The sequence below is a fragment of the Gopherus evgoodei genome, chromosome 4 (genome assembly GCF_007399415.2).
Source record: "Gopherus evgoodei ecotype Sinaloan lineage chromosome 4, rGopEvg1_v1.p, whole genome shotgun sequence".
NCBI classification, from domain to species: domain Eukaryota; kingdom Metazoa; phylum Chordata; order Testudines; family Testudinidae; genus Gopherus; species Gopherus evgoodei.
Genome location: NC_044325.1, coordinates 71,124,749 through 71,137,320, shown reverse-complemented (window position 1 = coordinate 71,137,320; position 12,572 = coordinate 71,124,749). Strand labels below are relative to the sequence as shown.

Here is a 12,572-nt window from a genome sequence, read left to right as displayed (position 1 = left end):
AGGTCAAGTCTGATCAGCTGCAGGCTTTTATGACTGATTGATTAAAAAAATCAGCCATTTCTGTTCAGCTATCAAGGGAGATGAAAATAAAAGCAAATACTAGGGTTGAGTTCAGGACACTTATTTTAGGTACTTAAAAGTATGCATGTGTCCAGTCAGTTTGAGCATCTTGACTCTGGGAGTTAGCACCAGGCAGCTATATGTCAAGCATACACAGATACTCATGTGCCAGTTTTAATTTCTCAGGGCTGGCATTTCTTATGGTGACTACAGTTCTGGGGTGCTTGTTTTTTTCCATCAGAGGTTTTATTCTCACATTGCTCAATCTCCATCTAAATTCACCTCCGTGTTAGTGGTGACAATGTATGATGGCAATTTTAGCCTGGTAGATTATGGGTTTGTGGGCAGGCAAATGGCTCAGCTCCTGCATGTGTACCTTTCAGATAATTAGTGGCTTCTCTGGGTAATTCAGACGACTTACACTTTAGCTAAGGCACCTGGTAAAATAATAATTAATATGAATGCTGTGAGCTACACTCTGTCGTCCAACTCCTGCTAATAATCCTTTAATATATTTACATATTAAGAACAACTTGTTAACTATACGGGTTGTTAAGCTCTGGAATAGGCTTCCAAGGGAGGTTGTGGAATCCCCATCACTGGCGGTTTCTAAGAACAGGATGGACAAACATCTGTCAGGGATGGTCTAGGTTTACTTGGTCCTGCTTCGGTACAAGGGACTGGACCTGATGACCTCTCAAGATCACTTTCAGCCCTACATTTTTCTGATTTTTCTATGGAAATCTGAAGATGAAGAAATATTTCTGTTTTACATTATTGCATTCACTGTGCTCAAGGATGATCTTGGTACATTGCCTGGGATTTAATAGTAGTAACAATAATTTAGAGCTCTCAAGCACTTTCAATCTGAAGATCTCAAAGCCATTTATAAACATTTTATTTATTTATAATGAATGAATTAAGCCTCCCAACCCACAAGTGAGTAATACTATCCCCATTTTTCAAAGGGATAAACAGAGATCCAGAGAGGATAACTTGTAGAGCTGGTCAAAATGTTTTGGAAGAAAACTTTGTCTAAAATTGTCCTGTGGGCTTCAAGATTTTTTCCATGAAAAGCTGGTGTGTATTTCAAATCTTGTTCATACATTTTGGAGTGATATTTTTATCAACACCTTTATTGTCATTTTTATTTTAAAAAGTTATGGAAATTGTTATTGACCGTTTTCATTTACATCCTAGTTTGATAATATTTTCAATTAAAGTGTTGATGAAACAAATTGGTGCAAAAAATTCTCTTTGGCCCCTCTGCACCAGAAGCAGTGTTGACAGGGAGTTATTAACTACTTTTAGTTAACACATTTTTCCCCCCATTTTTCAAACAACTCTGATGACTTTGCCCATAGAGACACAGTGAGTGTGTCAGAGCTGGGAATAGAGCCCAGCGCACCGGATTCCTGTTCCCCTGCTCTAATCCCTGGCTTTGCTCGCCAACCCTCCATGGACTGATCTGGGACTGATCTATGGGAGGCTTCTCTCAACCAAACCCTCTTTCTCCAGAATGTTTCCAGACACCTGCATCATGGTCTCCCAATTCCCTCCCCATCCCACTTTAGGTGGTATAATACCATTGCCAATTTCAATAGGGAGGCTGCAGAACACTATGCAGCTTTGTGGGATTGCAACCCTAGCAGAATGTCGTAGATATGAGAGAGATTCTCCCTCTAAGAACATAACGGGATCTTAGTGGGAAGACCTGTCGCTCGCCCCTGCATGTCATAGGTTAGCAGGTTTTCACTATTAGTGGTCAAACAATAACCCCCAGGACAGCGTAAGAACTGTTAGTCCTTTCCCAGGTTGTAGTCATATGTTGTGGGAGGGGGGAGGACATCTTCCCCGCTAATTAGCAGCTATATATATACAGGGATCTTTGACCCATAGCAGGCTGTTCAAAGTGACTATTCAGTACTGTCATGCCTGGCCACTTTTATTTGACAGCTTTTGCTTTGTTTTGCTTTGTTCCAATATAACTGCTGAGGTTTCTGTCTTATTATTAGCATCCTGGTCAGAGCTCTGTGTCTCTCCAATGGATAGGGCTTTGAGGACAGGAGAGTTTCTGGCCACTGGGAGATCAGGTCAAGACTCTGGGAGGCATACGTACTGCTCTGTCTCCCTTCTATTGGGAGTGTCTGTACTCCCCCCGCCCCCCTCTGGAGTGACCATCCATCTCCAACCCTCCCCACTGGTGCCCAGTCCTGCCCTCAGGCTGGGAACCACAGGGATTGGTGGATTGCATCAGAAGGTCAGTCCCTGCAGGACCTGATCCTCCCAAGACAGGGGCAGGAGTTGGAAGAAAGGGAAGAACTGACACAGTGCCAGCAGTGTAGCACATGGGGCAGGCAGTCTAGGTTCTCCAGCTTACAGCCTGGGTGGGGAGCCGTGGTTTTGGCAGCATCTTCCAGCGCTCACAGGGAGATAGTGGAAGGGTCTGGGTGTTTGGACAGGAGAGAGGGAACAGGAGGGAGGAAGGAGAGAAGTAGAGGTTCTCAGAAAGAATAGAGTAATATTATTATTCATTTGTATTACCATAGCATCTAGGAGCTCTAGTTGTAGGCCTGGACCCCATAGTGCCCAATACTAACACCTAGCTCTTAGCTAGTGCTTTCCACAGGAGGTCAGTATCACCATCTCTATGTGACTGATGTGGAAACTGAGGCACAGAGCAATGAAGTGACTTGCCCAAGGTCACCCATTAGGCCTGTAGCAGAACTAGGAATTGACCCCATTCTGCTGAGTCCCACTAATGCTCTCTAAGAGTTCATCTCAGAGTGCACAGGAGCTCTGAGTAGTGACCTTGTTAATAAACCAATAGGAGCTCTTTTCAGCGTGGACAATGTCCACCTGGAGACCTTAGCAAGGGGCAAGGCTGAGATACTTCGTTACTCACAGGAATCCCTCTGCGGCTTCGAGCTTTTCAAGACAACTGAAGGAACGCAGTTTTAGAAGGGGCATCATAACAGTGCGACCAGTTTCTTCACAGTGTCATGCCACAGAGATGGAAATGAGACATAGATTCTATTGTCATCTCACTGGATGGCTGGTGGCTTCCCTGGTAGTAGTGAGCAGCTGATGATAAGCATGACAGAGACAATGGCAACCTTGGAAAGAGCAAGTTTTGTTGAATAAACAGGTGGAGTGAGTGAGCACAATAGCGAGTGTGAAAGGAAATGAGGGCTAGACAAGGGTGGCTGGTAGCAGATGGCTGAGATCATGACCCAGAGTCTAGTCCTAGCTTAAGGACAGAATGTGGCCTGCTAGTTCGGGTAAGGGACAGGGAGTCAGGACACCTGGATTTTGTTCTTGGCTCTGCCACTGTGTAAAACTTTGAGCAAGACACTGAACCCATCTGTGCTTCAGTTTTCCCAACTGTGTTATGGAGAGAATGATCTTTTCCTGCCTCACATGAGGGTTGTGAGGGTTCCTTCACTGAGATGCTTTAAGAGTCTTAGAAGGAAGACATCAGAGGGAATGCAAAGTATTAGTGGTGTGTGTTTGTTAAAAATTTGGCAGGAGGAGGATAACAGAAAATCACATTAAAGTCATCTTGGCCTTAGGAAACTCCCAGACCGACGTATGCAATACAGGAGGGAAGTCTGCATTTTCTAGCTCTGTGTGATCAGTGCCCCAGGATCATAAACATCCCATTGCATTATCAATTGCTTCTTCCTGCATTTGGCCTGTGTTTGTGTGTGTTTGCAGATAAGCTGATGGAAGAGACAGAGGAGCTGTGTCTGCAGAGGGAGCAAAAAGAGGTGGGTGCACATTCAAAGCCAATCAAATCATACCCCTTCCTATTCCCGGCAGAATGTAGGGCAATCGGTTGATTGGAGGGGTTAGCATCATGCAAAGCCCAAAGGCAGCCACGCTCCTGGGTGCCCCTTGAATGAGTAAAGGGCTGACACCCATGCCCTGTAGATGGATCCTGCACACCTTTCGGTTTCATCTCTTCTCACTGCACCCGCTCGCCTTCCTTGATGTTAGCTTCTAGTCACATGTAGGAAAGGTTGAAAGCTGTTATGACAGGGAATAAGGACGCTATTTGAATTACAACCTGGAACAGGAGGTTTCTGCAGGTCACGACTCTTTCAAGTCCTTGCCCCTCATTAACACTGCTGGTGTACTTAAGTATTGACCTGCAGTAGTACCCTGGCTCATTCTAGTCTTGAGAAGAGACAGCAAGTTAGTTATGGGTGAAATTCAAGAGGTTTGAGGTTTTGGGTTCAGTTCAAATAAATACCCAATCATTCAAATGCTAATATGAAACGTACCCAAATGATTAGAACTGATTCAGCACCTGCTCTCTCCCATGGCTTCACCACAAAGATCCCTCCTACTTTGATGTTTTACTGAGGGGTGGGGGTTCAGAAAGTTTCTACTCCCTTCTGGGTCTACAGAAGCGGCTGGTCCACTTCTCCATCTTTTAGGGCTAATCTACTGTCCCCTCTAGCTCCTTTGGAGCAGCTGGCTAATAGACCTGCTGTACAGCAGTGGAAAGGGAGTAATTTTGGAAAGAGAGCACTGGGCTGGATCCCTGTTCTTACAAAATCTGCCATGGGGACTTTGATGTTCACAGACAGCAGACAGGAGCAAGGGCAGTTTTGAGGTCCTTTATTCCTAAAGGAGGAAGGAAAATATAATCTACAGGGAGTGTAATTGGTCTGACATTTTCCAGGCCTGCAGGGCTTCACGGGAATGATTTGGGAGTGCACTTTGTTTGAACTGTTGGATCTGCCATGTGGATGTACAGACTTTATTATTAATTTATCTTGTCAGTTTAAATCAATGGTTCTGACACTAATGGAGCCACTGTAAGAGCTTCACCTAGTGGCTAACTCTAGTACGTTTTAAACCAAGACTCCTGAGACAAAAGTCCTTTGCTATTCTGTGTGAGCCAGATCCTTCTCCTGTGCAGTGTCCACAACACTGGTGTAAAAAAATAGCCATTCTGACTGGGGAGCATAAGCTTGTTGAGACTGGGAAGATGGGTGGTCTTACTTATCAGCCTTTTTAAACACTTAGCACCAAGTGTAGACAAAGGCAGTGATGATTAAAAACGTTAGCTGGTTATGGATAGCAGTTAGCACACATTTCAAACACTACTCAGTGCCAGTACTCAGAAGCAAACCAGGGAAATGTGGTTTAGATAAAATTACTATAAAGAGGGTGTGCAACTAGTTGAAAAACTGTATTCAGAAAGTAGTTATCAATGATTTGCTGTCAAACTGGGAGGATATGTCAAGTGAGGTTCTGCAGGAGTCGGTCCTAAGTACAGTACTAGTCAATATTTTCATTAATGACTTGGATAATGGAGTGGAGAGTATTCTTGTAAAATTTGCAGATGATACCAGACCAGGAGGAGTTGCAAGCACTTTAGAGGACAGGATTAGAATTCAAAACAATCTTGACAAATCAAAGAATTGGTCTGGATTCAACAAGATGAAATTCAATAAAAATAAATGCAAAGTATTACACTTAGGGCAAAAAAATCAAATGCACAACTACAAAATAAGGAATAACTGGCTAGGTGGTAGAACTGCTGAAAAGGATCACGGAGTTATAGTGGATCACAAATAGAATATGAACCAGCAATGTGTTGCAGCTATGAAAAAGGCTAATGTCACTCTGTGGTGTAGTAACAGGAGTGTCATATGTAAAACATGGGGGGTAATCATCCCAATCTTCTCAGCACTGATGAGGCTTTGGGTGGTGTATTGTGTACAGTTTGGAGCTCAACACTTTAAGAAAGATGTGAGCAAATTAGAAAGAGCCCAGAGGAGAGCAACAACAATGATAAAAGGTTTCGAAAATCTGACCTAAGAGAAAAAGTTAAGAACACTGGACATGTTTAGTCTTGAGAAGAGACGACTGAGGAGGCACCCGATAACAATCTTAAAATATGTTAAGGGCTGTTATTTAGAGAGGATGGTGATCAGTTGTTCTTCATGTTCACTAAAGGTAGGACAAAAAGTAATTGGCTTAATGTGAAGGGAGATTTAAGTTAGATATTAGGGAATGCTACCTAATTACAAGGAGAGTTAAGGTCTGGAGTAGGCCACCAAGGGATGTTGTGGAATCCCTGTTACTGGAGGTTTTTAGCAACAGGTTAGGCAAACATCTATCAGAGATCATCTAGGTTTACAGGGTCCAGTCTCAGGATGGGGGATGGAGTAGATAACCTCTTGAGGTCCCTTCCAGCCATACAGTCCTATGGTTCTGTGATTTAATAATTATGCATTTCATGTCTCTACTGTTTTGGATTCGGAGGCAACACTAGTGCCCATGTGGGATGGTGGAGAAGGTCCAGTTAGAAAAGTGTGACTATAACATAAAATGAATTAAGTTACTGCGGGGTAACCATTTAACCCTCTGAACACTGCAGCCAAGTGCACTTATCTCCCCATGTTATCTCTCAGGAGCTGGAGCGTCTTAACCAGGTACTAGAGGCCGAGAAGCAGCAGTTTGAAGAGGTGGTGCAGGAACTGCGACTGGAGCAACAGCAGATTAAACGGTAATGAATCCCAGACAGGTAGGAAACCAGCTGGCACTTCCACAGATGGGGTCCTGAATGCAAAGTGAAACTGAGATTGCTTCTCTCCAACAGCCTTTTTAGAGCAGTGTAGTAACTAGGATGCAAGGGTGATCACTCCCATAAATTCTAAGTACTATGGTGAAAAGCACACACGAGCGCATATTCCAGACTAGGGCATTTCCTATGCCTCTCAGGTATAAGAGCCTATGGCCGGTCATGGCACGTGGGAGCATATGTACGTTATCGGCACTGGACGTCACCATGCCACAACTGCACTGAAGTCAGTGGAGTGACACTGTGGATGGATTTGGACCCTAAGTACCTAGAATTTATAATGCATATATGCCCATATGTTGTGGTTAAAGATGATTGAAAGAGGCTCTTGCCACGCCAGCCAAGGAGGGATGGGAGCTGGGCGAGCATTGCCTACCCAAGCCAGGGAGACGAGGAGGAATGCTTCCTCTGTTTTTAGTAAAGGAGGGGAGCTATGGTCACGTCCCCCTGCTCCACCTTAAATTAGCTTGTGCCTGGCATTTCTGCTTCCTGATAGCGCCCCTTCCAAATCCGTACTAGAGTGTCCTATGGGAATGGCCAACTCTACAGCCTATGGTAGTGTGGGTGCAGTGTTTGGGACTACTATCCCCCACAAAGTGCATAACCATTGTACCTTTTAGGGAGCTGGAACTGACAGTCCAGTCCCTCAGAGGAGTGGAGGAGGAGAAGAAGGAACTGCGAAGCCTGACAGAGTCCTTACAGAAAACACTGGAGGTCAGTGTCAGATTTTTCTCCTCCTGGTGACAGCCTTTTGGGGAAAGTGCTATGGAACTAAACAGGGATTAAACTAATAGTGTCCTGTAGCAATTACTCTAAAAGCCTATAGAGTTTGACAGAGAATTAGATCCTTCTCCAGGTTGACTGATCCATCCTATAGAACTCTTTAGCAGGGACATAGGTCAAGATCATCTCCTGTGTTGAGATCTCTTCACGACGGGGCTGGAGCTGTCAGGGACCCAGCTATAGCTCCCTGATTCTCAATCTGCAGCTTCACTGGTCTAAATTAGAGCAACCTGGTGTCAGCTCTAATTTACAAAGCTGCATGTGGTCTCTGAGGAATTGTATACCAGAGTGGAGCTCCATCACACCTCTTCCCTCCCCTATTATAACCCCTATGTCAGGGAGGTTCCTCTAGCTTTATGCCCTCTGAGATCCCACCCCACACACTGGGAATTCTCAGCTAGGCAGTAGCACCCAGAATATGGCCTATGATTTTCCATTGAGCTCTGCAGGATGGTCCAAAAATCCTGTAGAAAGGATCTCATTCTGTATTACATTCTGCAGGTTCTTAGAGAAATGGCCATGGAACCCTGTTGGTTTAATCCCTTTTTGATTCTATGGGACTTTCCCATAATACAAATCCTCTCTCATTTGCTCGTCCTCTTGAGTTTTTTTGCTGGGTGAATTGGGTTTCAGTTTGAGCACTGGGCAAAAACCAGGAGTTCATGGTTCAGGTCACTCACGTTACCTGACCTGGTCTGCTCTGCCATTGTTGCAGGTACTGGTAAGACAAAGTACGGGCATGACCATATTAAGGAAGGGATGATTCTGTCCTGAGCAGTACAGAGGTAAACAGTGTCATGGGCCCTCCCCCTGTAGCTGATAGCACCACAGGGATTCATCAGCATGCAAGGGGAGAGTCCTCTGTCACACTTGGGAATCAAGGGTGCAGAGTGGCCTGAAGGGAAGAGGAGGAAGGGCAATGAAGTTGTACAGTATCAGTGTTGAGTGGAGGGTTGCCTGTGGCTGCGGGCAGCCCAGAGCCCTTTAAATCCCACCAGTGGCTCAGGTGGCCAGGCTGGGGCCAGGATTTAAAGAGCTCAGAGCTCCCCACTGCTGCAGGCAGCCCAGAGCCCTTTAAATCCCGCCAGCGGCTCGGGCGGCCAGGCTGGGGCCGGGATTTAAAGAGCTCAGAGGTCCTGCGGCTGCAGGCGTCCTAGAGCCCTTTGAATCCCGCCCGCAGCTCCGGCGGCCGGGCTGGGGCCAGAATTTCAAGGGCTCAGAGCTCCCCACTGCTGCAGGCAGCCCAGAGCCCTTTGAATCCCACCTGCGGCTCTGGCAGCCGGGCTGGGGCCAGGATTTAAAGGGCTCAGAGCTGCCGCAGCTGCAAGCAGCCTGGAGCCCTTTAAATACTGCGCACGGCTCTGGCGGCCAGGCTGGGTTTGGGTTTTAAAGGGCTCAGTGCTCCCCTGGCTGCGGCCAGCCCAGAGCCCTTTAAATCCTGCCCACGGCTCCAGCAGCTGGGCTGGGGCCGGGATTTAAAGGATTTGGGGCTCCCCGTAGCAGCAGGAGGTCCTGGCCCTTTAAATCCTGGCCCCAGCCTGGCAAAGCTCAGGGTTCCCCACAGCAGCTGGAGCCCCGGGCCCTTTAATTTGCCCCTGAACCCCAAGGGGCTCCCAGCCACCTCTGCAGCTGGGAGCCCCTGGTTGATTTAAAGGCCCTGGGGCTCCCAGCCGCAGTCGGTGCCCCAGGGCCTTTAAATCTTGAGGCCCCGCCTCTTCCTGATGAGGCCATGCCCCGCTTAGGACTCTGGCAGTACCAGTAAGTCCTGTAAGTTACTTTCACCCCTGGTGCCTACCCACAGGAACATCAATGTCAGAATGTTGGTGGCCTGGCTAGTAATGACATGCTCTGTTCCTTCTCTGTCTCAAGGAGCTCTCCCGGGAAAAACAGAGAACCCTGGAGATGCTGGAGGAGAATGAAAGCCAACTTCAGCCCCTGGCCAATGCTAGCAAGCAGCCAAACTCCACCGGGGGTCTACATAACAACCTGCGCCAGATTGAGGAGAAGATGCACCAGCTGCTGGAGGAGAAAGTCTTGGCGGAGAGAAGGTGAGGTGGGGAAAGTAGCTTACAGAGTTCCAGAAGAGGAAGGACGTAGTGTTACTCCTTGCAGAGGGAATGTGGTGTTGGGAAAGGAGCTACCATTACTCCTGTAGAGGGAAGGTCATGGTAATAGGACACACTGAAATATAATTCCAGACTTAGAACTGTGATCATTTTAAAGCATTTTCTCTATTTTCATTAACATTGGCTATTTCCTGGTGGCCAACAGCCTTCCGCAAAGTTTTTAAACCTTTTGTCATTTTCCCTCATGGATGCCAGCTGAGGAGGGCGAAAGTGCTAGTCAGGCAATTCAGATTGCCAGGCAGGTTCAAATTCATCCTGGTAGGTAGCCATCTGTGGCTGTGCTGCTTGGTTGCCAGCTTGAAATGAGCTGGTTGGCCTTTCTAATCCCCTGTGGTCAAGTGTTCATATTGCAGACACTTGACAGTCTGAGCAGAGAGGCCAAGGGTTGAATGGGCCATGGAGAATGAACTCCTCTTTGACTCTAGAGCTGCTCCTTTCAGATCAGGATTGGGGCACATTAGCCCAACAATAGGCCAGAAGCATGTGCCACTGGTGGACCTGTTCTGTTTATAGGGAACTTCACCCTCCAGATCTGTCAATCTGGGTCACTACATTTACCTGTTTCAAAAATGGAAATAAAGTGCTAAGGGAATTGCCCCAGTGAATATGTACAACTAAAACTGAGGCCAACGGGTTTGCAAGACCAGCCCTGCTCTGTCTGACCCATCAGAGCAGCTTTCAACCAAGGTTTTCTTTCCCTTCTTTTCTGGGATTTGCAGTGACCTGGGAGAGGTCTTGTCTAATGCTCCTTTGTTGCGCTATGCGGCAGGATGAAGGAGAATGAGGAGCGGTCCCGAGCCTTGGAGGAGGAGCGGGAGTTTTACTCATCTCAGTCACAGGTGCTGCAGAACTCGCTCTCAGAACTGACTGCAGAGAAACAGCAGACGGAGCAAGACCTCAAGGTACTGCATACATTGCTTACTGGATCTGCCCCTGCTTTGGGGCCAACAGATTATCTCCTTCTTCTTCCCTCTCCACTGCAGACTTCTTCAGGAATCTCAAGGTGTTGTAGCTTTTCTTTTCAGGTCTACGATGGGCGTGGGGTGAGGTTCGGGGCCTGCACTTGGTCAGAGAGATGCTTATTGACAATGTCAACCTAAATGAACTCAATCTCTGAAGAATGGTTCCCCATGATCAGCCCTTCCACTCCAGAGGCAAAAAGCATGAGTGGATAGAGTAGAGACTTATACCATATCCTGTAGGTCAACAGGTTTAGTTCTGATGGGACAAGCAGGTGAATTCCACTAAGCGGAGCTATCCTCTGAGACACCGTCCTGCCTCTGCAACCAGATGCTCATATCCAGGGACTCCTGGGCTCTCCTGACGATCTCAGCTGTTATAGTGCTGCATAGAGAGACAGTCTCTCAACTAGCCAAAACCCATATCTTGTAGATATTTGTAGATCAACATCGGAGTTGAACAGGATCGGCACAGTCTCTGGGAAGTGGGGCTTATATGTTCCAGACTGCTGACATGACTGGGCTGCAGTCTGCATCAAGGGAATCATATGAGTGATCTTGGCTGTACCATGTCAATCTCATTGCAATAAACGGACCAAACATCACAGTTTGGGAATCACTGGTCTATTAGCCCACCAGACTCTTTGTCTTGAAAAAGGAGGATACTGTCCCCTGAGAGAGTATCTGGTTTTAGCCAAAGGCAAAGAAGATAGGTGGAAATCCATTTTCATCAAGATGGGTGAGTGCAGAAGGGCTGGTGATTCAGTTTGGATAAACACTCAAAAGTCTCAATGTTTTTCACCCTCATTTTGAGTCAGTAATATTTAGCTAGAAATGTCACAAGGACAGTTTTTTCCCCTCCATGAGATTCCATATATTTCCTGTTTTTTTTCAGTTAGCAATACCTGCACAAACAGCCTTTCTTATGGTATTTCAACACCTCTGATTCCGAACAGAACCTAGAATGGTGGGGGCAGCTGTGAAATCAGAAAGCTGGAGTAATAGACAGTTACCCAAACACTGCTGAGCCTCAAGGAGCGATTCAGTTTGAGGAACTGATGAACAGCTTGCATGGTTTCTATCTACACTGGCTCTCTTTGTATTTATCCCTTCGTATTCAATGCCACCCTCAGCTTTGGGTTCCTTGCAACTCCTGAGTCAGCAGCAGTATCACTGTTGTGTTGAATGATTTTCCAGAGTGACTGATTTCCTTCCGTCCTCCTCAGGCTGAGATGAAGGTGCGTATGGATCTAGAGAAGAGACTGAGGGAGGCTGAGGAAGCCCTACATAGCTTGGAGCAAGGCTTAAATTCTCTGGATCGCAACAAAGAGAAGGAGGAGAAAATGAAAACAGATGTTAGCAATTTGAAAAGTAAGTCATCTATCCTCCATCCCCCTCTCTGCTGGTGAATACGCTCCTCAGAAGGGTCCATCTCCACAAGCCAAGCAAAGTGGTGTTTAGTGAGTTCTCAAAACACTTTGCAGCTTCCCTCTGCAGATTCCAAAAGCACTTTGCAAACATTAGTGAGTTCAGTCTCTCACTGCTGCGAAGGTGAGTGTTATTCTCCTTTGTTTTATGGATGAAAAAACTGAGGCATAGAGAGGTTAAGTGACTTGTCCTAGGTTATACAGAAAAGCTGTGGCAGAGCAGGGAACAGAACTGAATGGAGCTCTGCGTCTCAGTCTTGTGATTCCACCACCATATAATCCTTACTCTGATCCTTCTGTATTTGGATGGCAGCAGCCTAAGGAGCATTCAAATCGGTGCTGGGTGATTCAGTAGGTTAACCTTGTACTGTGACTCAGTATTGAATCAGTGCCTCAGCCTAGCATTACAGGGTGTTGTTCTGATGGAGGTGCAGTCTTTGAGATGAGACATAAAGCCAAGTTCCTGACCATATGTCACCGAAGTTCCAAAGATGCTTTCAACAAGAGATAAGAGGGTTGACTCTAGGGCTCTGGACGATTCAGCTTTGGGTAGTTATCTCTTGCAGCTCCAATTAGATTAGCAGTATTCTTCACTTCCTGTCATAAAATGTTGAAT

General features: G+C 46.4%; 1 protein-coding gene across 2 annotated transcripts in view; it reads left to right on the top strand.

Moving 5' to 3' along the window:
• The window catches only part of PLEKHD1 (pleckstrin homology and coiled-coil domain containing D1), a 63,849-nt gene that overhangs the window by 34,969 nt on the left and 16,308 nt on the right, over positions 1–12,572 (top strand). For both annotated transcript variants that reach the window (XM_030559701.1, XM_030559700.1), the window contains exons 6-11: positions 3,778–3,830; positions 6,492–6,586; positions 7,282–7,375; positions 9,314–9,492; positions 10,340–10,472; positions 11,756–11,900. In XM_030559701.1, coding sequence (XP_030415561.1) covers positions 3,778–3,830; positions 6,492–6,586; positions 7,282–7,375; positions 9,314–9,492; positions 10,340–10,472; positions 11,756–11,900 — 699 coding nt within the window. The remainder of the gene's footprint in view (positions 1–3,777; positions 3,831–6,491; positions 6,587–7,281; positions 7,376–9,313; positions 9,493–10,339; positions 10,473–11,755; positions 11,901–12,572) is intronic.